This window comes from Durio zibethinus, chromosome 24, assembly GCF_047325235.1.
Source record: "Durio zibethinus cultivar Kanyao isolate XHJ-2024 chromosome 24, ASM4732523v1, whole genome shotgun sequence".
NCBI lineage: Eukaryota > Viridiplantae > Streptophyta > Magnoliopsida > Malvales > Malvaceae > Durio > Durio zibethinus.
The window spans coordinates 4,120,403-4,145,552 of NC_143185.1; the positions used below are offsets into that span (position 1 = coordinate 4,120,403).

The window sequence follows — 25,150 nt, forward strand, 5'->3', positions numbered from 1 at the left end:
TTTACTCAACCCTTGGCTCTTTTTTCCTCCCAAAAAAAAAAGGGTGGTGATTTTCAATGACTCTCTGAGTTCATTTGATTTATATCTACAGTTGAATATAAAAAGTACTTTAAACATGGTAACATCATGTCAAAATTTCGTAGTGTCAAGTCTGTTAAATGGACCAACAGCCCACCTAAATTGAAGCAAAACACTCCCCCTAACAAACTTTCCTCTTTGAACTCAAAATATATATATATATATATATATGTAAAAAAAAAAACCATAGCCTTCCAAATGCTAGCCAAGTCATCATAAGAAAGCCCAAAGCCTTCCCCACCACTAATCTTTATGATCTGCCTTTCTTTTTCTTTTAAAACGACATAATATTAGCAAGAATTAATCTCTTTGACCTTTAATACGACATCGTTTTCTGGATTAAGCTGGACTCTCACTTCCCCTGATAAACAACCACAGCCATCTTTTTACGTCCTTCACTCGCCAAATTCCCAATTGTCTACTAACCCTAAAATTTCCACAGCAAAAAAAGCATAGGGAAAGCGAAAATCATAAAAAATGGTGATCAAGCAGCTGCTTTCTCTAACTCGTCGGTCCCATAAGTCTTCGTGTACTTTAATCACCGCCCGATCATCTTCCTCCGCCGCTTCTCCTCTCGCCACCACCGCCACTGCCGAATCTAAAGAGATCACCCCTCCTCCACCTACTGCCATGATCTACGACCGCTTAGCCCTCTCCGTCAAATCAAAACTCCAAAAACTCGAAAACCCAGATTCCCGTTTCCTCAAATACGGTTCCCCTCACCCAACCGTAACTTCCCACACTCACATACTATCTTCCCCCGAAACCAAAATTACAACTTTGCCCAACGGCCTTCGTGTCGCCACAGAATCTACTTTGTCTTCTCACACGGCCACTGTTGGCGTCTGGATCGATGCAGGGTCGAGATTTGAGACGGATGAGACGAATGGGACGGCGCATTTCTTGGAGCATATGATATTTAAAGGGACGGAGAAGAGGTCTGCGAGGGAATTGGAGGAAGAGATTGAGAATATGGGAGGGCATTTGAATGCTTATACTTCGAGGGAACAGACCACTTATTATGCGAAAGTTATGGACAAAGATGTCTTTAAAGCGTTGGATATATTGGCTGATATTTTGCAGAATTCAAAGTTTGAGGAACACAGGATTAGTAGGGAAAGAGATGTGATTCTACGAGAAATGGAGGAGGTAATTAAAAAAGCTTGGACTTTTTGGAGTTTTTAAATGGGTTTTGGATAATATATGCTTTTTTTTGTTGATTTAGAATGTATTGTCTCTGTTTTTAGGGAATATAGGAGGGAATACGAATTGGGTTGTTTGTGTTTTGCTTGGCGTGTAGGAGGTAAATAAGTAATTAGATTAATGGGATTGGATTTAAAAATTTCAACGTTGTGAAATATATATGACTTTTAGGAAATGCAGCTTAAAGTTTGACGAAAATGGGATTAGTAGGGAGAACGATGTGACTTTAGCGACAATGGAGAACATAATAAAAATTTTGGATTTTTTAAAATGAGTTTTAGTGTGTTTTGGCTTATATGTGTTTGATTGAGTGATTTAATAATGTATTTTATCAGTTCTTAGGGAATATAGGAGTTTGTAATTGGAATACATGAATGAGGTGAAATTGTTTTTTTTCTTTATTTTGATATGGGTATTAATGTGTTTTTAAATTGTTTTTGGATGGTATGTGTTTTCTTGATTGATTTTGAACGTTAACTATCTGTTTTTAGGGAATAGAGGAGATAATTGGGTTGTTTGTGTGTTTGCTTGGCATATAGGATTATTATGGAATGGAATGTGATATTAAAGGAAATGGAGGAGGTAGAAAATTTAAATTAATGCCATTTATTAATGGCTCTACAATTTTTAGAGTAAAAATGTTATTTTAGTTGTTTAAAATAATTTACTTCTGTTTTACTGATATATGAAGGTAGTTCCTTAGCTTCTGAGTAAGAGCTGTTTGCTTTGTTTGACACATTTGGCAATAGCTGGTCTTTTATTGGCTACATGTGCTGTATAAGAATTTGTTGGGTTAGAAACCAGTTTCCATCAACTATTTGGTTGTAATAATAATTGCTGTGTTTTTTATATAGAGCAATGATATGTAAAGTATATTTCTTCTGGTTGGCTTTTTTTTTTTTTTGGTGGATAGGCCCATTGGGGTGTTAAATAATCTCTTGTGAAGCCTGATAAGGATGTTCCTTATCATCTATGAAGCACGGACACCTAATACGGATTCAGTATGACATGAAAATTTTCAAAAAATGAAGACACGGTTATGGCAGGACACGGCAATAAAAAAATAATTTTTATATATTTTTTTATATAAAATTATTTAATGTAAATATAAATATTGATACTTTAATAATTATAATTTTAAATTTTTAATAGCCCAAATTAGATAAAATGAAGACTAGCCAAAATTCTGGACTCAGGCTGCAAATTTAATCTCTTAGAAAGCCTATAGTATTAGTATGGAAATTTTATGGGTTTTCTTTTGATCTAATATGGGCTTAAACTTGACTTTTTTGGGTTTACTAGCCCAACTTTTTCTTTCTTGTGCCTTTATACAAGAATAAAGGTGATATACAAGATTGTTTGAACTATCGAGGAATAAAACTTATGAGTTATACTATGAAACTTTGGGAGAGAGTAATTGAAAGTAGGTTGCAATATGAGATCACTATTTCCAAAAACCAATTTGGGTTTATGCCAAGAAGCTCCACAATAGAGGCGATCCATCTTTTGAGGTTTTTATTGAAGGGTTTTCGGGTGAGAAAGAAAGATCTACATATGGCATTTACTGACTTGGAGAAAACATATGATAGAGTTCCTCGAAATGTGCTTTGGTGGGCCTTAATGAAGAAAGGAGTCCCTTTAAATTACGTCAACATGGTTAAAGATATGCGTGAAAGAGTTGTAACAAATTTGATGGTAATTGGGGACATGACAAATAGCTTCCCCATTACCTCAGGATTACATCGAGGCTCAACATGAAGTCCATTTCTTTTTGCATTAGTTATGGATGAGCTCACTGGACATATCCAAGATTAGGTGCCATGGTGTATGTTATTTGCCGATGATATAGTTTTAGTTGCTAAAACTAGTGATGACCTTAATACGAAATTAGAATTATGGAGTACATTGGAGTCTCGAGGTTTTTGAGTAGATCTAAAACTGAATATATGGAATGTAAGTTTAGTAATCGTAGGGAAATGGGTACTAGTGTGATTAAGTAGGATGGTGAGATAGTTCCAACGATTAGCCAGTTTTGATATTTGGGATCAATTATTCAGAGTGATATTGGGAAAAAAGCAGATTTCAAGCTTAGGGTTCAAGCAGGATGGGGGAGGTGGTGAAATACATTGGATATGTTTTATGATCGCAACATGCCTTTGAAGTTAAAAGCAAAGTTGTATAAAACAACTGTAAGGCCTGCATTGCTATATGGAATTGAATGTTGAGCTGCTAAAAAACAAAATGAGAAAAAAAATGAACGAAGTGGAGATGATGATGCTTAGATGGATGTGTGGTTAGACTAGAAGAGACAAAATCAGAAATGAAGAGATTCAAGAAAAATTAGGGGTAGTTTGAATTGAGAAGATGAGAGAGGCCCGTTTGAGATGGTTAGGATATGTGAAACGTAAGCTAGATATGCTTCAATTGGAGAATTGAGTTTCTAGATCTAGGAGAGATCAAAACTTCTAGAGGTAGATCACGAAAGACATGGATACAAGTAATAACAGATGATATGATGGTTAAGGAATTAGATGAAAAGGTTGTTGATAAAAATGAGTGGTGCAAGAAGATTCAAATTACAACCTAACATGATTCCCTTACTTGGTCTTTTATACAGTCGACGGGATATAAGGCTTAGTTTGTTGTTGTTATTAATTATTAAACAATGCAAAAAACCAGAGAAAAAATATTGGGTTCCTCTTACACCCTCTCTCATTGAAAAAATCCTTCCATCTCTATCCAAACCAGAAGCTTTCTGTGAAACGAGTGGCTCAGCATTTTCTGATGACTCTTACGAGGTTGATGTAGTTCCTCCTGTAAATCAAATGCTGCTTGTTCTTGAAGATTTTTCCTCAAATGAAACCTGGTATTATTCAAGATTTGAAATGTCCTGATAGTTATAGTGGATTAGATTTGTTTGAAAGTTCTTGCTTTGATTCAATTTCAGTTGGGCTTTTCAAGTTTTAGGTGCTTCAAAGCATAATGAACCCTTTAAACTCAGCTTCTTGTGTAAACTATACCCTTTTTCAATGTGACTACCGATCTCTTCTCTTTCTGGTTCATGCTTTTAGGGGAAGCAGATCTGGTAAGTGGTAACATGTCTGGACGTGTCATCACCGTGTCTTGACTGTGTCCAATTTTTTTTGTGTGTCTGGGCGTATCTTGTATGTATTTTGTCATGACGATGGCGTGTCTGTGTCAGACACTAGTACGACGCCGGTATGCCGAGGTTTCCCCTGTGTCTGTGCTTCATAGATTATCATTATTTCCTATATAGATAATGTTGCCTTGGTTTTGCCAAATGCACTTGTTCTTTGTTCCATGTTGATTATTCCTAAAAAAGTTATCATCTTGGGAATTTTGTAGGTTGAGAGTCAAACAGAGGAAGTTATTTTTGACCATTTGCATTCGACTGCTTTCCAATACACTCCTCTTGGTAGAACTATTCTGGGACCTGCTGATAATATTAAGACAATCACCAAAGAGCATCTGCAGAACTATATTCAGACACACTACACTGCTCCTAGAATGGTATGCAATACTCAGCTTTTCTTGTGTATCTTTATTTAATACAATATGTCCAAGTCCTTAAAGTTTATGAATATCTTGTTATTCCATTGATTTCCTAGAATATCATGTAAGGTACTTTGTGCAAGAGTTGTTGTTGATAGATTCTTATACATGTGTGTTTTTTGATAACTTTTACAGGTCATTGCTGCTTCTGGAGCTGTTAAGCATGAGGAAATTGTTGAGCAAGTAAAGAAGTTATTTACTAAGTTATCATCCGATCCAACCACTGCTTCTCAGTTAGTTGTGAAAGAACCAGCCGCTTTTACTGGTTCTGAGGTGGGGGTGCCAATATTTTAGTAAAACTATTTATTCAGTAATATTCACTTTCAATGTGTTATGCTTTCTAAGACTTTTTTTTTTTTTAATTTTGAAAAAATCAGGTTAGAATGATTAATGATGATGTTCCTCTAGCACAATTTGCGGTTGCTTTTGAGGGAGCATCTTGGACAGATCCAGATTCCATTGCGCTAATGGTTATGCAGGCAATGTTGGGTTCGTGGAGCAAAAATGCTGGGGGTGGAAAGCACATGGGGTGAGCTTTACCCTTACATCAAATCACATTTTAAACTGAACTCTGCCTTTGCAGTCTCAAAATGAGACTCTTCTGTTGCAACAATGTCTTGATTCATTTTGAAAATCCTTTAAACAGCTCTGAGCTGGCACAAAGAGTTGGCATTAATGAAATTGCAGAAAGCATGATGGCTTTCAACACCAACTGTAAAGATACTGGTCTTTTTGGTGTCTATGCTGTTGCCGAGGTGAGGTTGCTGCCTGTTTCTATAATTTTTTGTTATGATCTGAAAAAACTTGATGCCAAAAAAAAAAAAAAGATTATTCCTACTTGTTATGAATGACAAAGTTTTTGGTTATAAATTTGTCATATTCTTTGATTTCATCATAGTTAATTTTAATTCATCATCTAGTGGCCTGAACATCTTATCCGGTTGTTGCCTCCCCCTTCTCCCATTTATGTTGGTTTAACTAAATTGTTTTGCATGTGTAAGCCAACAATGGTTGGCCATATGCTGTTTTATTTGTTGTTTTTTTTTTCTTTTCATTTTATTCTACCTTTTATTTTATGATGGAATGTTAAATTTTATGTTCTGTTTTCAGCCTGATTGTTTGGATGATTTGGCTTATGCTATTATGTATGAGATGGCCAAGCTAGCTTATCGTGTTTCAGAAGCTGACGTCATTCGTGCTCGTAATCAGGTAGCTACATATTCAGCTATCTTTTCTTCATGTTTGATGGATACTAATTTTGATATTTTGACATTTTGTATTGTTTTAAGTACTTCTAGCAGATTGCCAGTAGTACAAAACCTGTTGCCTAGGTCATTTTGGCATTCTACATTAATTACATGCACTGAATCTAATGCACCAGTGAGTGCAGATCTTGTTTAAAGAGCTTTTTGTTTGTTATATAGACTTTGTTTAAAGTGCAGCAGTTGCCTTGGTCACTATGATGCCTGTCCTAGCTGATATCTTTTTATGCTCTCGTGTTTCTTTTCATCCTCTCTCACTCTTTCACACATTCTTGCATGTTAACACTCACAGACAACTGTGTATGGAATCAAGACCTGTGCCTTCTAAACAGTGAATGTCCTGTTTCTCCTGTAAATAACTAGTCAATCTATCTTTCCATGTGCTTAACAACTATTGCATTTTTTTTTTCAGTTAAAGTCATCCTTGATGCTTCACATAGATGGAACTAGTCCTGTAGCTGAAGATATTGGGCGCCAGGTACAATCTTTTTCCACGTTAAAAGGGTTTTAATTCCAGTGGTGCATGGAAGCAATCAAATCCTTTGAATCAGCACATAAGCTGTTTTCAAGCAACTAAAGTTTTAAATGATTCGAGAGGAATTTTTAATGACTAGAAACAAAGATTCTTTTGCTCATACAGAATTGTATGATCTTAAATATGGGATTTTTGTCACGTTGACATTGTTGTGCAACATATACACCATAGAGTAGCTGTGCTTAAGCTGTTCTGGCAAGACATAACTTGCACTATGGTTTATTATTCATTTCAATTACTTATTTGCATTAATCTCCAATCCTTGCAGCTACTTACATACGGTCGGAGAATCCCATTTTCTGAATTATTTGCTAGGATCGATGCTGTTGACCCAAGCACTATTAAACGCGTTGCAAACCGATTTATCTATGACAGGGTATGAACCGCAACCTAGCCTTGCACTTATTACTCATTGAAATGGTTTCAAGCTATAATGAATTTTGCTGGGATGTGACATTGAAATTTCAGGATATAACGTTTTAAAGCCGTTTATGTTTGGTATTTGCAGGATGTTGCAATTGCTGCAATGGGCCCCGTCCAGGGTTTGCCCGACTACAACTGGTTCCGACGCAGGACCTACTGGAACCGTTACTAGATTATTTTGCTGGGCAACCACAAACTTTGTCAATGGCTTATCACCTTTCCTGGGCAACCACAAACTTTCTGGCACTTTTACACAACCAAAGTTTCTGAAAACACCTGAGGGTGGCATTTCTATTCATTTTGTAGGGTTCTTGGTTCTGTAGCTTTGTTGTTATTCTGTAATAAGCAATGCTATCTTCAGTGTTTCTGCTGAGAATCATGAGATAATTCTTTTGCCAAACAAGGTAAATGATGCCCCTAATGTTTTGATAATGGTGAGTTGCATTTGTATTTTTGTAGCTAAGCTATCTAAAAGGCATTTATTTTGAGCTTGAAATATTGGGTGTTGCTGCTGGCAGTTCAACTGCCTGTTCACTACCTTTTTACATCCATCACTTTCATTGAGATTGATTGTTCAACAACCACTAATTTAATTATGTTACTATTTCTCAGATGATGCAATTTGATTCCTAAATGTTGTCAACAACAAACATGTGGTTGGTTTATGGTTTATAAGATTACTTTGTGGCATTCGATATGGTACAAGTTCGAAGTTCAAGTTTTAACATTTAGAAATTTTTTCTACAGAATACTATAAAAATTATGCCTTAAAAGGATTAATTCATTTGGTAAGGGAAGGAATTTTCTTTTTTGTCAATCCAAATCAATCATTATGAAAATTGTAGCAGGAATATAAAATCCAAATTGAAGAAACTATGGAAAAAAATTTAAGAAATTATGGAAAAAATTAAAATAGCAAACGAAAACGATTCTTATTTCTAATTTTTTTTTTTTAAAAAAAAACATAGTTGGAGGGAAACCCTCTATATCTAAAAGGCGGCGTCTTGAGTTGAGTTGGTGAGTTCACGTAGTTGAGTAGTTAAAACTTAAAACCACTCTCCTCTTTTCTCTTGTCCTCCTCGAAACCATCGAGCCCAAAAAAGTAAACCCAAAAAAAAAAAACATTGAACTTTTTCTCTAAATATAGCTCTTAATTTTTTTGGGTTGTTTCTTCTTTTGTTTCTCCTCAGATTTCTCACCCCATTTCTTAAATCTCATCGCCCTCATTTCCTTTCTTTATAAATATATATATATATATATATAAAACCAGTTGTGGGTTTGCTTTAAAGCTTTAAAACACAATGAAAATGGCTTCTTCAATCTCTGTTCCATGCCCCAAGATCTCTTATTTTCTAAAAACAAAGCAACAAAGCCAAACTCAAGGAATCTCTTTGGCTCTTCCTCAAAGTGCAAAGTCTAGCCCCAAATCTTGCTTGTCATTTGGATCTTCAGTCCGGGTATGGTTCATGTTTTGTTTGAAAGAGAAGGGGATTTGAGTTTTGGGTTTTTGATTTTATGGTTAATGTATGTGGTCAGAGATCTGGTTTCGTTGTTTGGGATTTAGTTTGAAGTTTTTTTTTTTTCCTTTTGTGTGTTGATGACAATTGTGTTTCTGGACTTATGAAACCATGGTTGCGTAAGTTATTATTACACAGCAAAAAGGAGATTAAAATAAGAAAGAAAAAACTACAAATGAATGGCAAAATGCTTTCTTTCCCTGTGAATTTTCAACAGAATTTTATGAATTATCAATATGTCTATTGTTTTAAGATTGAAATGTTTTTGTTTTTAATATTTATTTCTTAGTATTCATCAATAATATGTTTTAAGCATTGCTTATATGAGATGGCAATTCATATTCTAATCTATTTTTTTCCTGCTTATGTTATAGTGACTATATAGAAGGCTTCTATCCAAATCTTGACATATGATACACAGTTTGTTTTTTTTTTTTCAATTGAAGTGCCCCAGTACAAATAGCATGTATGCGTAATGGATGTCTGTTTCATAGTCATGCAGTGAAATTTGTTTATTTGGTGAATGTTTAAATTTGCTGATTGTTTCCTGATCTGGCTGTCACTTGCAGTGGCATAATGGGAAGAAAACTACTATTCAATGTGAAGTTAAAATTTCTGTATTTATATGAGATCTATCGGTGTTCTGCTAAACCAACTTTGTAAAATTAAGGTTGCTGCAGGGAAATCCTCAAATTCTGTACCAGTAGTTGACACAAATTCTATACCAGTAGTTGACACAAATTCTAAAGCTGCATTGCCTAGGGAAGATGATGAAAAATACGCAGATAATGCTATTCCAGATGTTGCAGCAATCTCAGCATTCATGGCGCAAGTATCAGACCTTGTTAAGTAAGTTGAAGCATCTTCTTATGTGCGTGTACACTTGTATAAATGTGTGTTTTACAAGAAGCATCAGACTCATAATCAATGTTAATGTTACATTCGATGAGTAGACTTGTTGATTCAAGAGATATTACGGAACTGCAACTGAAGCAGTCAGATTGTGAGCTTGTAATAAGAAAGAAGGAAGCTTTGCAGCTGCCAGAACCAGTGTCTCCCATTGTCACGCCACAATACATGCCTCATGCAATGTTTCAAACTCCAGCTCCAGCAGCCCCAGTAGCAGCTCCTGCTCCTGCAAGCCTAGCCCTTCCAGCACCAGCACCTTCCTCACCTCCCCCTGCTAAAACAGGCAGTTCATCTTATCCTCCCTTCAAATGCCCCATGGCTGGAACCTTCTATAGGAGTCCTGCACCAGGTGAACCACCATTTGTCAAGGTTAGTGCTTTTGGCTTTCTATTAATGTCATACCAGCTAAGAGCTTCTTTGCCAAAAGAGAAGGAAAAGCTTATTCATAATTAGTCTGAATTTTTTGTTCAATGAAAATATTGTGTGAACAAAGACTCAAATACGATACTCCTTCAATGGTTTTTCAGGTGGGAGATAAAGTACAGAAAGGTCAAGTTGTCTGCATCATCGAGGCCATGAAACTGATGAATGAAATTGAAGTATGTTCATGCTCTTATTTCTAACAAAATTTAGTGCTGCCCATTGAACATTCAGAGATATTACTCGGTCATTAATATGAGAACAACAAAATAAATCTTGCGGATTGGTTCCTATACTTTCATACATACTTGCTTACCAATTTTTGAAAGTTAAATGTTGCCAATAATCATTCTTATTTCACTCAACTCTTTGAATTCTCTAATATATTTGTATTCGCTTTTTATTCTTAATTTTTGATTTGACAGGCCGACCAATCTGGAACCATAACCGAGATTTTGGCCGAGGATGGAAAACCAGTTAGTGTAGACATGGTATCCTCTTCTCTCTCTGTCTCTCTCATATTCTATATTTTCTCTTTACCATTTGTCTGAATCCTCTGTATATCTGACTGCAGCCGCTATTTGTCATTGTGCCTTGAATAACCTGGCATGGCAAAGGAAGTGTGCTTGAAGCTTTATAACAGACAATGTTTTGGTATAATTTTTCGTTTACTCTCTAATTTTGAAACTAATAATGGTTCTCTTGGTTCTTCTGAGAATTATATGTAAGTGTTTATGTTTGATACTTAGAACAAGGCAGAAGATTTTTTATTGGGAATTCAACAGTTTGTGCTTAGTTTTGGACGTTTAGCAAATATAATTTATTTCCCTTTTTTCTTTCTAAACATAATTTTTTTTCTTTTATTCCAACTATTTGCTTCCCTAAAATTAGAAGGGGTTAATATGTAATTTGATCTCAAAAGCTATGTAATTTTTTATGATTTGATACTTATAAAAAAAATTGCATTTAGATATCTAAACTTTCTATTGGTCAAAGTATTTTTTATTATTGACTAATATTATTAATCAAATTACTGATATAGTAATTATTGATTAATAAAAATATATCATGTGTTACAATAATATTGATTGTTTCTTGTCATAGCAATGTATTATTAACAGAATTAGTATGTGAAGAATTATGAATATTTTTTCTAATTACCAAATCGATAAAAAGTAATAATTCAGGTTAGTATATCAAATTATGAAAAAAATTTCTGAGTATTAATTCAAGAGTTAAATCCACCGTTAATCAATTAAAAAAAAAAAATCAAATTTGTCACTCCACTAGAATGTAACACAACATTGGTAATTTTACGAGATCCAACAAAATGATTTCAAATACATAAGAGAAGGCAAGATATTTCATTACTTTTCTGTATGTATCCCACAACAGTTTTCTATCCACCAAAAGTTACAAATCATGTTGCCATGGCAGCAAACATCCTGTCTAAAATAGGGAGTGATTGATTTTCAGTAAAAGAAAAGAATGCATATTTTGACTATGGAGAGCCAAATCAAAAATTACAGAATGGAAACAGCTCAAAACAAAAACAAAATAAAAAACCAATACTCTCCATCAGAGCATGCAATGCCCGATATTCCCCCTGCTGCTTTCAGTCTGTTCCCAAATCTCCTTATCCTTTTTTTGCTCTCAACCTATCCTATTTCTATTCTTTTCCTTAATGTAATGTACATGTTAGCTTACCTGTCATTATATTTACATCTACCATCGCTGCCTACTTCCTCTACCGCTGTAACTTTTCCTTCCACTGTTACTCAGCCTCCGAGCACCACCTGTCCAGTCTTCATCATCATCATCATCATCTTCATCACCACCAGTCGTTCGACCAGCTTTCCCTCCTCTCCGCGGAGTTGGGCGCTTCCTTTTGATATTTGCTGTGAAAGTTGAGTAATCAATAGTATCTTCCCTCAATGCATTTTTGTATTCCTGTACAACATAACTTCAAAGTGAGAACTAATATACAAGATAGGATACTTGTGAAATTAAAATTGAACTTCGATACTCGTGTTGTATCAAGGAAGACTCTTGAAATGCTCTTAAAATGTTCACATTACCTGATATCTCTGCACTAAATCTTGATAAGTGGAAGGCAATGTTGTGTGTGTTTCAGAGATTTCAAAGGGAATGTTCTGCCTTGAGAGAACGTCCCCAGGTTTTATAGGTTCATTTGGCGAAAATGCCTAGTTATAGAGAATAAGATTCACAGTTAAAGTCAATTTCACATTTGCATTTACGGGGGAAATAATTCATAACGCAAAAATTCATGGCATAACCATAATTTTTAACCTGGCATCTTTGATCATTCAGGCTGTACACAATTTTTAGATGTCTTTTCAGCCTCAGAAGAAGCTGTAGTGCAGTAGCAGCAAGACAGTCGGCCTGGAATAGCACCAAAGAGGAAGACGTCAAAAGTAATAAAACATTACAGCTAACCAGTGAACATCCAATAGATTAAAACAAAATGCCAAGCAACCCCATATGTTGGAAGCCGTTGAGTAAATGCCTTTTTTCCCCCAAACCAAAGCATACAGACGTCAATGCAAAATGTGTTTTATCCAAAAAATCCAAAGCACTCAATCCAGGGAATAGAAAAGTGGGGTTTGAAGGGTTTCGAAGTACCAGGATTTTTTGCATTTCCTCTTCGGAGAGAGCACGAGTTTCAGAAGGGCTCATCTTATGCATTGTTGTCTCCATTGCAGGAGGATAATGTGAAATAGACTGATGAGTAAGGTTTTGTTGGATTGTACCATTCAAATCAATAGATGTCACGTGACAGAAAGCAGGCTGAACCACAGGCTCTTCTTGAATTGTTCCATTCAAATCTACCGTAGCCATATAATTATAAACAGATTGACTAGGATCGAGCTGAACTATCCTGTTATTAGTTGTCCGCTGAGAATCTGTTTGCAGCAAATTTGAACTCAAGGCTTTCAGATTTGCCTCAAGTGCCCCAGCCCTAACTTGTATCACTCGATTTATAGTGTAGATCAGATAAAGGGGTTCATCAGGAGATGAAAATGGCAACAAAGCTAGAGTTTCTGTACAGTACCTGTAAAAAGGAACTGACTTCTCAGTATAATTACTTAAGCGAGATAAAAAATTTTAGAACTGGCAATGAGTAACTCACATCAAGAAAGGTATAACTGAATCATTCCAGCTAGGATTATCAAACTTGCGCACAATCGAAGACATAAACTTGTTTCTAGCAACACGATTTCCACGAATGAGCTTGTAAATTCTGGAAACTCCCAGCCTTGCTTGTGTTAAAGACCCAGCATCAGATTTCCCTTTCAAATTTCCAGGAAGCTTGGATTGGGATTTTTCATTTAGATTTCCGTGTGCATTGCTGTTAATGGCACGCATGAAGATAAATGACATCTGAAGCCCATCCCCTAGACGACTTTCGAAAAACGCAGGATATCTGAAAAATGAAGCATTTATTAGTTGTGCTAAGCAAATGGAAACAAAATAGATAACTTTAATAGCACAAGGGAAGTACTTTTCATTCATATTCATTAGCAAATGATGAGCCAACTTTTGGTTGGCCTCCAGTGGATCTGTTTCAAGGGCTATAAGGTATGGGACACAAGTAATAGGGTGAACAAGACCTTGACGAAGCACTACTTCCACTATCTGCATCGATAATAAATCAAGAAAATGATCAGTTCAAACAGACTATTTACAAAAAAACTGTAGCATGTAAAGTCAAACTCAATAAATTCAACCATCTGATGAATTGAAAGAGAATCATTCGTGCCACTTCCACCAAGTCTGATAAATGAATTGGAATCATGCAAGGCTTCAAGGCACCAAATTTTCTTTCCCTTTTTTTTTTTTTTTTTTTTTTTTTTGTTTTTGTTTTGCAAAGTCAACTTTCTTTCCAAATGTTAGGTTTAAGACTTGTGCTACAAACTGATCACACATTTTTATAAATTTCTTGCTCAGACCAAACTCTACAATTTAATTTAACTTTTACATTACTCACTCCACTGATATGAGGCTCAGATTCAGTCCAGAGTAGTAAAATTGCTTCTTCTCATAGAATGCAGACAATGTAAATAATTTCTCACCTTTAAGGCAGATTGGCGAACTTCTTCATTAAAGTCCAGGCATCTACCCAGAATATTATCCCAGTACAGCTGGACTATACCCCCACAAATGTTAGTATCGCCAGCACCTGCAGCTACAGGGACACTGTGCCCACCTTCTACAGAATAATGAACTGCATCATTACCGGCCTTGTCTGCTCCCATTTGACTTTCCGCATCAAGAAGATATTCCAACAAATTTTGTAACGCTTGCATCTGGTGGACATACTTGCTTAGCATGCATCTTGTAAATAAAAAGATAATTGTAAATAGAAAGTTATGACAATTTCACCTTAAGACGAACATTAGAACTCGGTGTTAATGCTGCCTCTAATATCTTTCCAATATCCTTTTCCAACATATATTCAGGCCTAGCTATTAAAGCAAAGCCTAATGCCTAAAATGGGAAGCCATATAGAAGTGGCAGAATATGTTATTATATTAAAATATGCTAATAAGGAAACAGAAGCAAACTCCAAGATATCTTAGTAGAGAAGAATGAACTTACCTGCAAAGATCTAACCTTTATACTAAAATCATCCATCAGAAGATAATTTTTAAACAAACTAAGACTGCTAGCAACATCAATATTTTTGTTACTGGAACCACTAAATAAAGAGTTTCCATAGCGGATAAGCAATCCAAGACAGAAGAGAGAACGCCCCACTTGCTGCAAAATTAAAAAAATAATAATAATAATAAATAAATAAATAAAGGAGTTGACTTAAGCTTATCACTCACATATAAATTTTCTTTCACGGAAAAGAAAATTGAAAAACTCACCAAACCTATTTCTGCAATTCAAAAATCTGTATATTACTTGTTTATTTATTAGCATGTACGTTTACTTTAAGCCAACTGCCCTTAAAATTCACAGAAATGAAAACAATAATAAAAGGTGCTAAACAATGATACAAGGTACTAACCTAAGTTTCTAACAGTTCTAGAAATAGAGATATGTTGCCAACACAATTTTTTATCAATAGATTTGCACGTGATGGATTAATGAAAGGAAAAGAGTAAGAAGCTTCAAATTTTCAATACTTACCACTTGGTTTTATTTTAAATTTTTGTACTCTGGTAGCTGACCTCTATTTTTTTTTTTTTGCACTCTAGATTTAATCATGCTAAGAATATATACTAATTTTCTGATACATCATCCGGAATTTTGAAATAAGGAATTATCACTTTTATTGCTTGTGCTGCACCTAATGAAAACCAAATATATATATTTGACTAGCCAAAATGATTACATGTGAAAGTAACAATATTAAGTAAAGATTTCTAGTAATGAACCTGCTTGTTGTCAGTTGCATGGGAATCCAATAATTTGAAGAATAACTGAATGAGATACTCAACAACAGCACCACCAGTCCCTGCCTTTTTACTCACAGAACAAAGACACCTGCAATGAGAAATAAACAAAAAAAATAAAAATGAGGGAATTGAAAGCAGAAATAGAATACTTTCTAAGTAGTGACACCTGACTTTTTACTCAGTGTAGCTTCGAATCCCATTCCAAGCAGACAGAAAAACAACATATAAATTCAGGGCTTCGGCAGAAATAGGATTTAAAAAACTTAAACTTCAACAAACAATTGGAATTACAGCAAAACTAAAGATAGTAAGAAAGAGAAGCTGAACATACTTGATGCAAGCATGGACGACAGTCAAAAAAGAATGTCGGACAATCATGTGCTTCAAGTCTTGTTTTAGTTCTTCGATAACACTAAGAGGCAACTTTCGCATCAAAGGCACAACAGCATCAATTATAAAGATTATACTCTCCAGTAACTGTGCAACAACTCTGTTATCAACCTGAACACAAGTAAAAGCTTGTCAAGCATGGCCTCCACAACCTAAAAACAATGGGATTACAGCAGTGAAGAAAATGTCCAGAAACAAACTTTAGAAACTAACCAATGAAAAGAGAGGAAATTGAAGAAAGTAAAATTGGGCCAATAATAAGAACCATTAGATTGACAAACCCAAAGATTAGTGGAAAGGAGCAATGTACCAGAGCAGTCCAGAAACAGGAATTTTAACCTCGATGAAATCAAACAAAATATAGAATAGCCTGTTATTTCAGAAATAACTTTGTTGGCTGTCTGGTAAAATTAAAGCTATCGAAAAACAAAAGTATCACAGAATGGTTGGCTGTTCAAATGAATATAGCCAGACTATAAACATACAGATTATAATCACTTCAAAATAAGAATGCCAAGAAAGGTAATAGATCCAAAAGATATCTGATTACATCAGTATCATACCAAAAAAAAAAAAAAGTATAAAATGAACTGTAAATAACCTGACTCTTGAGGTAAGGCTGTAGTGTGATCACAAATTGGGAAGGATCGGAAGCTGGCATGCAGAGTGATGGGTCCACAATACAAAATGCGTGCAAGGCCAACACATAGGGAAGTGTAGGTACTTCAGCTTCCACACTACTCATTTCCTCCATCTGCAATATTCTTTCCAATAAGCACTTGCACATCACTTCACATCGCCTTCGTACAGCTGCAAGTGAGACAGGGTTGATTCCAGCCGCTTTTGCTGATTGGGGGAAAAAATCAAGGACCAAGTTACGCTTAATGACAGTCACAAGAAACTGATGATTAGGCAACCGCCTTAGCATTTCAACAATCTGCTCGGTCTTCTTAGCCACCTCCAATGGAACGGAACTACCTTCTCCAGGATACTGAGTCTGCATTCCAGAAGGTTCTTCAAACCAGAACTCATAAAATGTCTTGCAAACAAGATCCTGGGGATGAGAGAAAAATAAATACTAAGAAAGAATACACGGAGCATACGAAAAGGTAAATACTGCTTCATGAAGTTAGAACAAAGAACAATCATGACTAATAGTTTGCATCACCTAAGTTTTAGGTGCCACGTAGTGCCTTTAAATACTGTAAAGACCCAAAAATATTTTTTAAATATACAGAACTAAGAAAAAAATTGGACAACATTGTTCCAGATGCCTCAGTCTAATATTCAAAAAGAAAGAAAAAAAGATAAACTCTTAACACCACAAAGATATTGGCATCAGAGCATCAGTTTTTGACATGAAATGCATTGTTTCATTGATTCTGAATTACCTGAATGCTTGATTCGTCATCACTAACACGAGAAATAACTTCAATGCAAGCACTTGTAAACCCTGAGAAATTAGGATTCGTATTGCACATATCTCGAATAATTTTGATTGCTCGTTTCCGAACGCTGACACCAGTATCTTTAATCCTCTCTGCCACCTTCTCAAAGTACTAATCACCACCGAATTTTTGAAGAGAAAGAAGGGAGAAAATGAAAAAACAAGTGTTGTCAATAAAGCATGCCCTGCCTTCATAAGATGAACAAGTGAAGTTTGAGTGGAAGTACCTTTAAACCAACATCAGGATGTGAAGCTATATGTCTGCCAACTAGTTCCAATGCTGCTTCTCTGACAGATATTGCAGAGTCACAAAACCTTCCCTCAACAGCAACTTGAACACGTCTATCACCTAATACCTCTGGATCAGCTTCTACAATAATACTAACCTGCCATCATCACACACATTGGAAAACTTTTGTCAATGTAAATGATAAATGTATATCCTTGTTCCAAATAACAGTAACAACAAATTGCAACCATTTTTCACTTACTGCTCGTAAAGCCTTAGCCCTAATTACAGGAGAGTTCTCTCTTAAGCTAACCTGGAAAGAAAACAAGTAATAAGAACAAAGCCTGACTTACCTACTAAATCAAGGACTTGCAAAATATTTTACTAACCAGAAGCAAATAAAGAATCTTGTCAAATCCTCTAGAGAAAGAATTGTTCTGTCCCAGTGCTAAAGCAATCTTCTTGACTGAATCCCTTAAAAACAGAGAAGAAACAGTCCCTGAGTCACGCACTATTGCCTTTGATCTCAGTCGAGCAACATAGTACTTAAAATTTAGTTGAGATTTTGGGCCATCCTTATACCACAAGCAAAGATAACACCTGCACCCAAAAACATAAATTTAAACAATAAACCAGTTAGGAAGAGCAAATTTGAGTTTCCATTTTCACATACATTATAATTAGGAAAGAGATTTGTTAAGTACACACCATCGAACAAAAAGATGTACATCATCAGTAGAAGCGGAATCTTGAAGATAATTCAAAAGCATCTGCTGAACAATTTCTACTTTCATAATTGGATCAGAAGATTCTGAACTTCCTGTGCAACCATGTTTCTTGTTCCCATCATCCTTGCACTGTGACTCACAGTATGATCGCAATACAAGAAGTTGCTTCTTACAGACGCAAAACTGGCAGTACCAACTACGATTAGGAACTTCTTGTTCTCTTACCCCCATACAATCAGCATGGAAAAATCTTTGACAACCTTGACACCTAAACAATACTTTCTCTACCTTTCCATCCAAACAAATTGAACATTCACCTTTTGGGTAACTTTGATCAACATTATCCCCACTATGCAATTCTTCTGATATCCAGAACTTGTCCTTCCTATGGAGGAGAGCATCATTCTTCAACCTTGCTGCTATTGTGCCAAGAAGATCAATTGCCATTGCACGTGCAGAGATGTCCTTAGATTTCAGACCGGCATTTTGGAGCAGTAAAACACAAAGAACCTGCAAATGATAGTTACTTAGTTTTGAAACACTAGCATCTTTATCCAATAATAATAATGACAAAAGAAATATAGTCAGTCTTTTTTCACCTCCAAAGCAGGAGCTGCAGCAGGATATTCTGGTAGATTCAATGTTGTCAGCAAATCAGTGACTAGATTCTCAATCACCACTTTCAATTCAGAGGCATCTTGATTCTTTACAGAAGCCAAGCGTTGAAGAACACGGGTCCAGAAATGACAACATGTATCCTGGACAGATTCATGGCATTTGGTTAAATAACTAGCATCAACTGAGACTTCCAAGATGAGACTCCCATTTGATGTTTGCTTTAAAGCTTCAGGAAGGTTAGCACTGCTATGAACCAACTGAATCAGCAAAGCTGTAACCATCTGGATCTGCCTCTGTTCTTCATCAGGTAGGTGATATGCTCTTAATGCTCGCTTTGAAAAAGGCAACTTCCAAAGCAGCTGAACCATTTCATCTATTACATATGTTCTATGTTGGGTGTATGAGTAGAATATCTGTATCAACAATGACAAAGATTCATATTAAAGTACAACACTTAATTAGCACAATTTAGCTGTGTATGCATTTAATAATGCATATCCCTTTAACTGCAAATTCAAAAATTAGCATTCATACCCCAGTTATCAAACCAATTGCTTTGAGTTGCAAGAGTTGTATGTTATCCACCAAAAAAGTAGTAAAGCTTGTTTTTAGCAGTTGTAGAACACAACTATCAGATAACTTCTCAATCAACAACAAGTCCTTGAGTAAACCAAGAATAGTGCAGAGTTTTTGTAGTATAGCATTCATAGCACCAGAGACCCTATCAAGGAAAAAAAGTTAAACAATAAGAAGACACCTAACCTAACTTCTGCTATGCTAAATAGTTTGTCATAATATTCAATGTTAGGGAACAGCATGTGGATAAGCACACTTGTTCAATGCTGATTTCTTTGCTTTAACACTCTTGGTACTGCGTCGTTTCTTGCTAGCAGAACCTAGTTCTGCATCAGGCTCTTCGTCTTCATCATCTAGAAAATATGATGTGAAATTAAACAGTTCAGTATCAGAAAACTAACATAATATACCTGCAACTAATTGAATGAAAGTGATAAACCTAGGGCATGGATTAACCAGAGATACAGCTAAGTTCAAGGAAAAATGAAGGCAATAAGAACTTTTGACATGCTGTCACATTTATAGATGCAAATGAAGACAATTTTGTTGTTGGACAGAAGCACCATTAAAAAAAGGATCCAGCATTTTTTGCATAAATCAGATGGCTAACCTTCAACTGCTCCATTTTCACTTGGTTTATGCAAGGCTCGATATGATGGATCATAAGCTGACATAACATCCATTATCTGATGCCTAGAGAACTCTAAAATCCTTTCAATAATCTGTTGAGAACACGGAGAATCCATAACCCGTGTTACAATGACAAAAAAACACACAAGCAACATAGAACTGAATGCAATGCACACCAGCACATATCATAGAACCACTAATTTAACAAGAGAAGAAAATAAGGAGAGCAAAACGAACTAGTGATCCATATCTTTAAAATCTTTCATTTTGATTCCTAACATCTCAATTATTTTATTTGAATAGTATATTTAGTCCCATCCATAAATAATTCAATTAAAATGGACAGAAAGTGCTTACATGACATCCACCACATTGACACCAGACCTTTCTATTTATTTTAACAGATTTATTTGACAGTAAGACATTATTGGAACAATTTAAAAATGTTTGGGCTTTGAACGGAATTGAAAGGTTAAGGACAAACTGTAACTTCACTAAAAGTTTATAGTTAAGTGCATTTTACTCAAACGAGGCACATACCTCTTCATGATATAATTGCTTTGGCATGTCATTATGTGCCATTACTGCCAAAGAAGCATGAATGGACTCCAGGGCACAAAAGACCAATGAGAATACATCTGAATCTGGCTGAAACATTTCAACAAATATGAATAAGGCAATTGAAACACAATAAGCACCTGATAAAAATCCATAAAACCAGGGGAAAATGAAAAACATCAGAAATTTAGAAATTAATAGACTCAATAGGAATATCACAGACTCAATGAATACTCTGTTATATAGTAAAAGTAAACACATTTTTTTTCTTTCAAAATTTGATTTCTTTTGCATTGTTACACCTAAATCAATAAGAATCCTACAGTAAGGTAGAAAAAAGTAATCTTTGAAAAAGAAGACAAACATGAAAACTAATCAATAACAAAAGAAGGGGAAATGGACACATTGTATCAATTTTGATTGGTCAACAAGCATCAAGTTCCAATGCAAAACCTGAAACGAGATGATGCTAAACCATCCATATCAGAAGACAAAATGATATTGCTTAAGTCTGAACCTAAGATCCATCCCAACCGTTCCTAACTGTTTCCAAACATCATGGGGAATAGAGCACAACAAAATGATAGTTGCCAAATAATGCATAATTAAAATCAAATAATGATAACTTACATGCTCACGGTCATCAACTGACAAACCTTCTGCTCGATGTATCTGATGATCTAGAACCCGTAACAATTTCACAAAAATATCCACAGGAACCAAATTTAGAAGTCTCTTTGCACGTATAGACATAATTTCATTTACAAGCATTCTAACATCATTAACTGGCAATGACAACCACTCCATCTCATCCCGGTCATCACTAGGAATTTGAGCTCTGCCGCAAAAGTCCTCTAGCATCTCACGGAAGTTCCCAATGATTCCATCTAAAAGAAAACGTTAGCAGCAAAATAAATGTGTTAATATGAATGAGATGAGAGAGAGGAGAGGTAGAAAAAACCAAGACAACCTTGAAGCTCTGCAGGATCTGGTCGAACTGATGGCCCAACAACATCAGCAGCCTTTTTCTTGACTTTTGGTTTCCTGGAAGATGATTTCGGTGCATCCTGCAATTACAACTATAAAATTAAGTATGTTTAAACAGCCCAAACATTAATAGCTAAATTGAGACTCACGCATACATTAGCAACAACATCAGTCTGCTGATCATGAGTGCTCCTAATTTCTCTCTGGAATTGACCAATAAAACTTGACTCAGATCTCTTCCTTTCAAACACTGCACCACCAGAGACTTGCTCCTTGACGAGACCTGAGAAACTTGAAGAAGTGCAATGAACAATAAGCGCAGTATATTAAATCTATGAAAATGGAATCACAGCATCCTAGAAAGAGGGCAATGCAATGCAGAAGATATCATACATGCATACAAAAACTAATAGAGGGTGAGAAAACAGGGAGGACTTTAATTATATCAAGCACTCCAAAAACATAATGTAGAAAGTGGAAACACCAGCAGCATAATGAAGAACAGATAATAAAGTAAACCAAGAAAAAGAATATAGGAAAAGGAATGGACTTGGAACTTAGAGATGTATACACTTTTGCTGACCCAAGACTTTGTAAAAGTTAAAAATCAGCACGCATAGAAGAGGTGTGAGCTTAAGTGAACTCACACGTGTACAAACTATAGAAATATACATGCACAATCAACTCTTCCTACTTACCCATTCCATCCACAATTCCGTTGTGTTGCTTCCTCCTCAATCTCTACTTAGTAAACGACAAAATCATAGTCAATAGGCACTATTTTTTCTCTTGTATGGAACAAAACCCTAAAACCAAAAGAATCTATACCACTTATCATATCTATGCCAACTATTTTCATCCACAATGCAGATTGTCAAGCTTAAGAACTATGCTATTGCAGTTGGGATTATTCATGCAATAGAAATGCTGGTGGAGAATTGAACAAAATTTAATTCTGAAGCATCATGCGTCAGTGATTCCTCATGCAATAAAGGTAAGTAGGATTCATTACAATAATTCCCGTGTAGGTAACTGAGTTCAATTTTACAAAGGCTTCAATCGGCTAATAAATTAATTCATAGTCATCTCTGTACAAATCACAATCACTTTCTAATTTTGTAAACAAATTTCCTCATCTACATATATCAGAACAAAATATCACAGCTTGGCTCAATTTTAAGAGTAAAATTTCACATATCAGGGGCATCAGAAAAAAATTAAGATAAAAAAGAGCAACCGAGAGTACTTTATTTACCAGGGGTGACATACTCAAATGCTGCAGGGTTGTATTGGAGAACTTGTGCATGAAGTTCCAAGGGCTCCACAAAGTCATATGTAACTGAACTTGCCTCATCTCTAAGATTCCTGCAAACAAAACCAGATATAAACAAAAACTGTAACCAATTGCAACATAATGAAACTATGCCAGACTTTTAAAGGACAATTTTGAAGAAAGTTCCAAAACTAAGAAAAAAGCAAACAAGGACTTTCGTCAATTGTCAGCCGTGCCTTTTAACTTCATGCATTAATGCTTATAAAGGTACATTGACATTTGGAAAGTAAGAAAGATTATTCAGAAAGAAACAACCAACTTACACTTAACCATGAATATAACCTAATTCCAATTGCTTATACCTAAGATGGCTACTAATATCCCTAATTAATCACTTAATAGTACATTATTTGTTACTTTCTTATATTTGTTTTTTGCTTCTTAAAAATAGGAACTGACATTTTTCAAAAATCAAAATTGCAATTATTTAGCATCAAAATGCATAATTTTACTTTTATATTAAATAAATATGATAGAATTAGATTTGCAACCTATGCCACTCGTTCATTTTCAATCAATTATATTACGTTAGAACAACTTTCAAAAGAGTAAACAGCAAATTGTAAACTTCGAATCACAGGTGATTAAAGCAGCAACGAAATGGAGCTTTAACTAATAAATTCAAATATTTCAAAAAGAAAAAAGAAGTAAAGATAAAGCCCATACAATCAAAATATAATAATAAACACTTAAAACTCTTAACTCTTTTCATTCAAAATTTCGGTACCTACAAAAAATATTGAAATTTGAACTAAAGTTTCAAATTTGCTGGAATTTTAAACGCTTACAGATACGAAACGTCAGTTTCGGCAAGCAGATCGGCAATTCGACCAGACTGTAAGAGAATTTCCGGTCGATTCAAAGACCTCAAAGCTCCACCAGCCGGGTCGTCGAACAGTCTAAGCTCCGGATCCGAAGCGCCACAGAAAACGGGCAACGAAGGAAGCGGCAAGCACTGCGCGACCTCGGAGTGGATGGTGTTGGATAGGCCGATGCCACGGTGAGCCAGGTCCATTATTCCCGGGCCAGGTTGTTCCGACATACTGCTTGGATTGCTTATCGATCAGTTAATCGGCGAGTGAGGAATTTGCAGCAGAGAGAGAGCATGAAGAGAGTAGAAACGAGTGGTATTTTCGTAATAATGTATAAATCCGAGGGTAATTTGAAAGGAATTAGGGTTTCTTTGGAGAAACTCAAGTGGTTTTGAGCCCTAAAAGGAAAAAGATTGGGAAGACAGAAGTAAGAAGCAAATGGCGGGGAAAGTGTGAAATTTTGGGGGGATTTTTTTCGATGAATTATATTTATAGAAAGATTAAAACGGAATTGGGGAAATTAATGAAGTTACTAAAATACCCTTGATTGACTCCTTGTTACTGGTTTCTACCTTGTTGTACAAGCTGTACTATCTATTTTTAGATTATTAATCGAGGCGATTAATTGCCGCTTATGTTCTTATGAAGGTGCTTAATAATTTAAAAAATAGTTGCTCAGTAATTTACGTAAATACCCTTATATTCTTCCTCACTGTCATCGGCAAGTGCTAGCAGTCAGCTTCAGCTACCCAACTTATCGGATAAGCTTCTTATTTTGTTTTTTTTTTTTTTTTTTTTTCGTTTTATTTTGTTGGAAGAAAGGGATTTTTTATTTTCTGAATAAATTTGAAAAATAGAATAATAGTAGAGAAATTTAAAGAATAAATTTTAAAGTTCATTTGTTTCCAATTATGCCAAAAATGATTTTGTTTATTAAATGATGTAAATAATTAATAAATGAGACTTATATATAAATTTGTTTCTGAGTTGGATTGCCTAAGTCAGATTCAATTGGTCTTTTAAAAGATTTATCAAAGGCTTGGCTCAATTTGTTAGGTTTAAAGATTTGAATTTTAAAAAATAATTACAATAGTAAAAAATATTAATAAATATATTCTATAACTAAAAATAAATCAAATATAAATTTTATTAATAATAGTATTTTATGATTATAGAAAGAATTCTTTTTATATTTTTTTCACAATAATAAAATTTTCTTTTATCTAATGTACCAAAAAATTCTGTTAAATTATGCTAAAGATTCTTGTATTTTGTAAAAATTTAAAATTTAATTTTTATATTATAATTCATATAAATTTAATTTTTATATTTTTTATTTAATAATTTTAACTCAATCATTAACTTCGTTTTTTTTTTTTTTTGTCATTAAAAATGATGACACAACTATTGACTTAATAATGTGAGCATTAACTTTATTAATGTGATGTGGACTTGCTAACATAGTAATTTAGATGGATGAAATCACTAATTAA

General features: G+C 34.9%; 3 protein-coding genes across 12 annotated transcripts; 2 read left to right on the forward strand and 1 right to left on the reverse strand.

Moving 5' to 3' along the window:
- Positions 1-475: 475 nt before the first annotated feature.
- Positions 476-7,532, forward strand: LOC111316737 (putative mitochondrial-processing peptidase subunit beta, mitochondrial). 3 transcript variants are annotated; one of them, XM_089753840.1, is made up of 10 exons: positions 476-1,227; positions 4,648-4,812; positions 4,990-5,127; positions 5,232-5,383; positions 5,501-5,609; positions 5,965-6,063; positions 6,529-6,594; positions 6,920-7,027; positions 7,160-7,255; positions 7,296-7,532. In XM_089753840.1, the coding sequence occupies exons 1-9, from the start codon at positions 556-558 to the stop codon at positions 7,244-7,246; spliced, it is 1,596 nt and encodes a 531-aa protein (XP_089609966.1). In that variant the 5' UTR covers positions 476-555; the 3' UTR covers positions 7,247-7,255; positions 7,296-7,532. The 3 variants fall into 3 exon arrangements, with proteins under 3 accessions (XP_089609966.1, XP_022774560.2, XP_022774561.2); XM_022918825.2 differs by having other exon boundaries at positions 7,160-7,532; XM_022918826.2 differs by lacking the exon at positions 5,965-6,063 and having other exon boundaries at positions 7,160-7,532.
- A 714-nt stretch (positions 7,533-8,246) lies between these two features.
- Positions 8,247-10,713, forward strand: LOC111316739 (biotin carboxyl carrier protein of acetyl-CoA carboxylase 1, chloroplastic-like). The gene is made up of 6 exons (XM_022918834.2): positions 8,247-8,531; positions 9,262-9,440; positions 9,545-9,869; positions 10,028-10,099; positions 10,346-10,411; positions 10,495-10,713. Exons 1-6 carry the CDS (start codon positions 8,376-8,378, stop codon positions 10,516-10,518), a joined length of 822 nt encoding a protein of 273 aa, XP_022774569.2. The 5' UTR covers positions 8,247-8,375; the 3' UTR covers positions 10,519-10,713.
- A 538-nt stretch (positions 10,714-11,251) lies between these two features.
- On the reverse strand, positions 11,252-24,271 carry LOC111316738 (sister chromatid cohesion protein SCC2-like). 8 transcript variants are annotated; one of them, XM_022918829.2, is made up of 27 exons: positions 23,634-24,271; positions 22,782-22,877; positions 21,668-21,803; positions 21,496-21,592; positions 21,156-21,412; positions 20,508-20,615; positions 19,948-20,059; positions 19,594-19,690; positions 19,296-19,482; positions 18,743-19,174; positions 18,124-18,653; positions 17,805-18,015; positions 17,678-17,728; positions 17,414-17,572; positions 17,131-17,298; positions 16,341-16,793; positions 15,681-15,850; positions 15,329-15,437; positions 14,541-14,702; positions 14,325-14,429; positions 14,015-14,248; positions 13,444-13,577; positions 13,072-13,365; positions 12,564-12,993; positions 12,231-12,323; positions 11,999-12,124; positions 11,252-11,870 (listed from the first exon to the last, which is right to left on the reverse strand). In XM_022918829.2, the coding sequence occupies exons 1-27, from the start codon at positions 23,885-23,887 to the stop codon at positions 11,646-11,648; spliced, it is 5,430 nt and encodes a 1,809-aa protein (XP_022774564.2). In that variant the 5' UTR covers positions 23,888-24,271; the 3' UTR covers positions 11,252-11,645. The 8 variants fall into 8 exon arrangements, with proteins under 8 accessions (XP_022774564.2, XP_022774562.2, XP_022774568.2 ...); XM_022918827.2 differs by having other exon boundaries at positions 21,668-21,795; positions 22,768-22,877; XM_022918833.2 differs by having other exon boundaries at positions 20,508-20,611; positions 22,768-22,877; positions 23,634-24,119.
- Between the last annotated feature and the right edge of the window lie 879 nt (positions 24,272-25,150).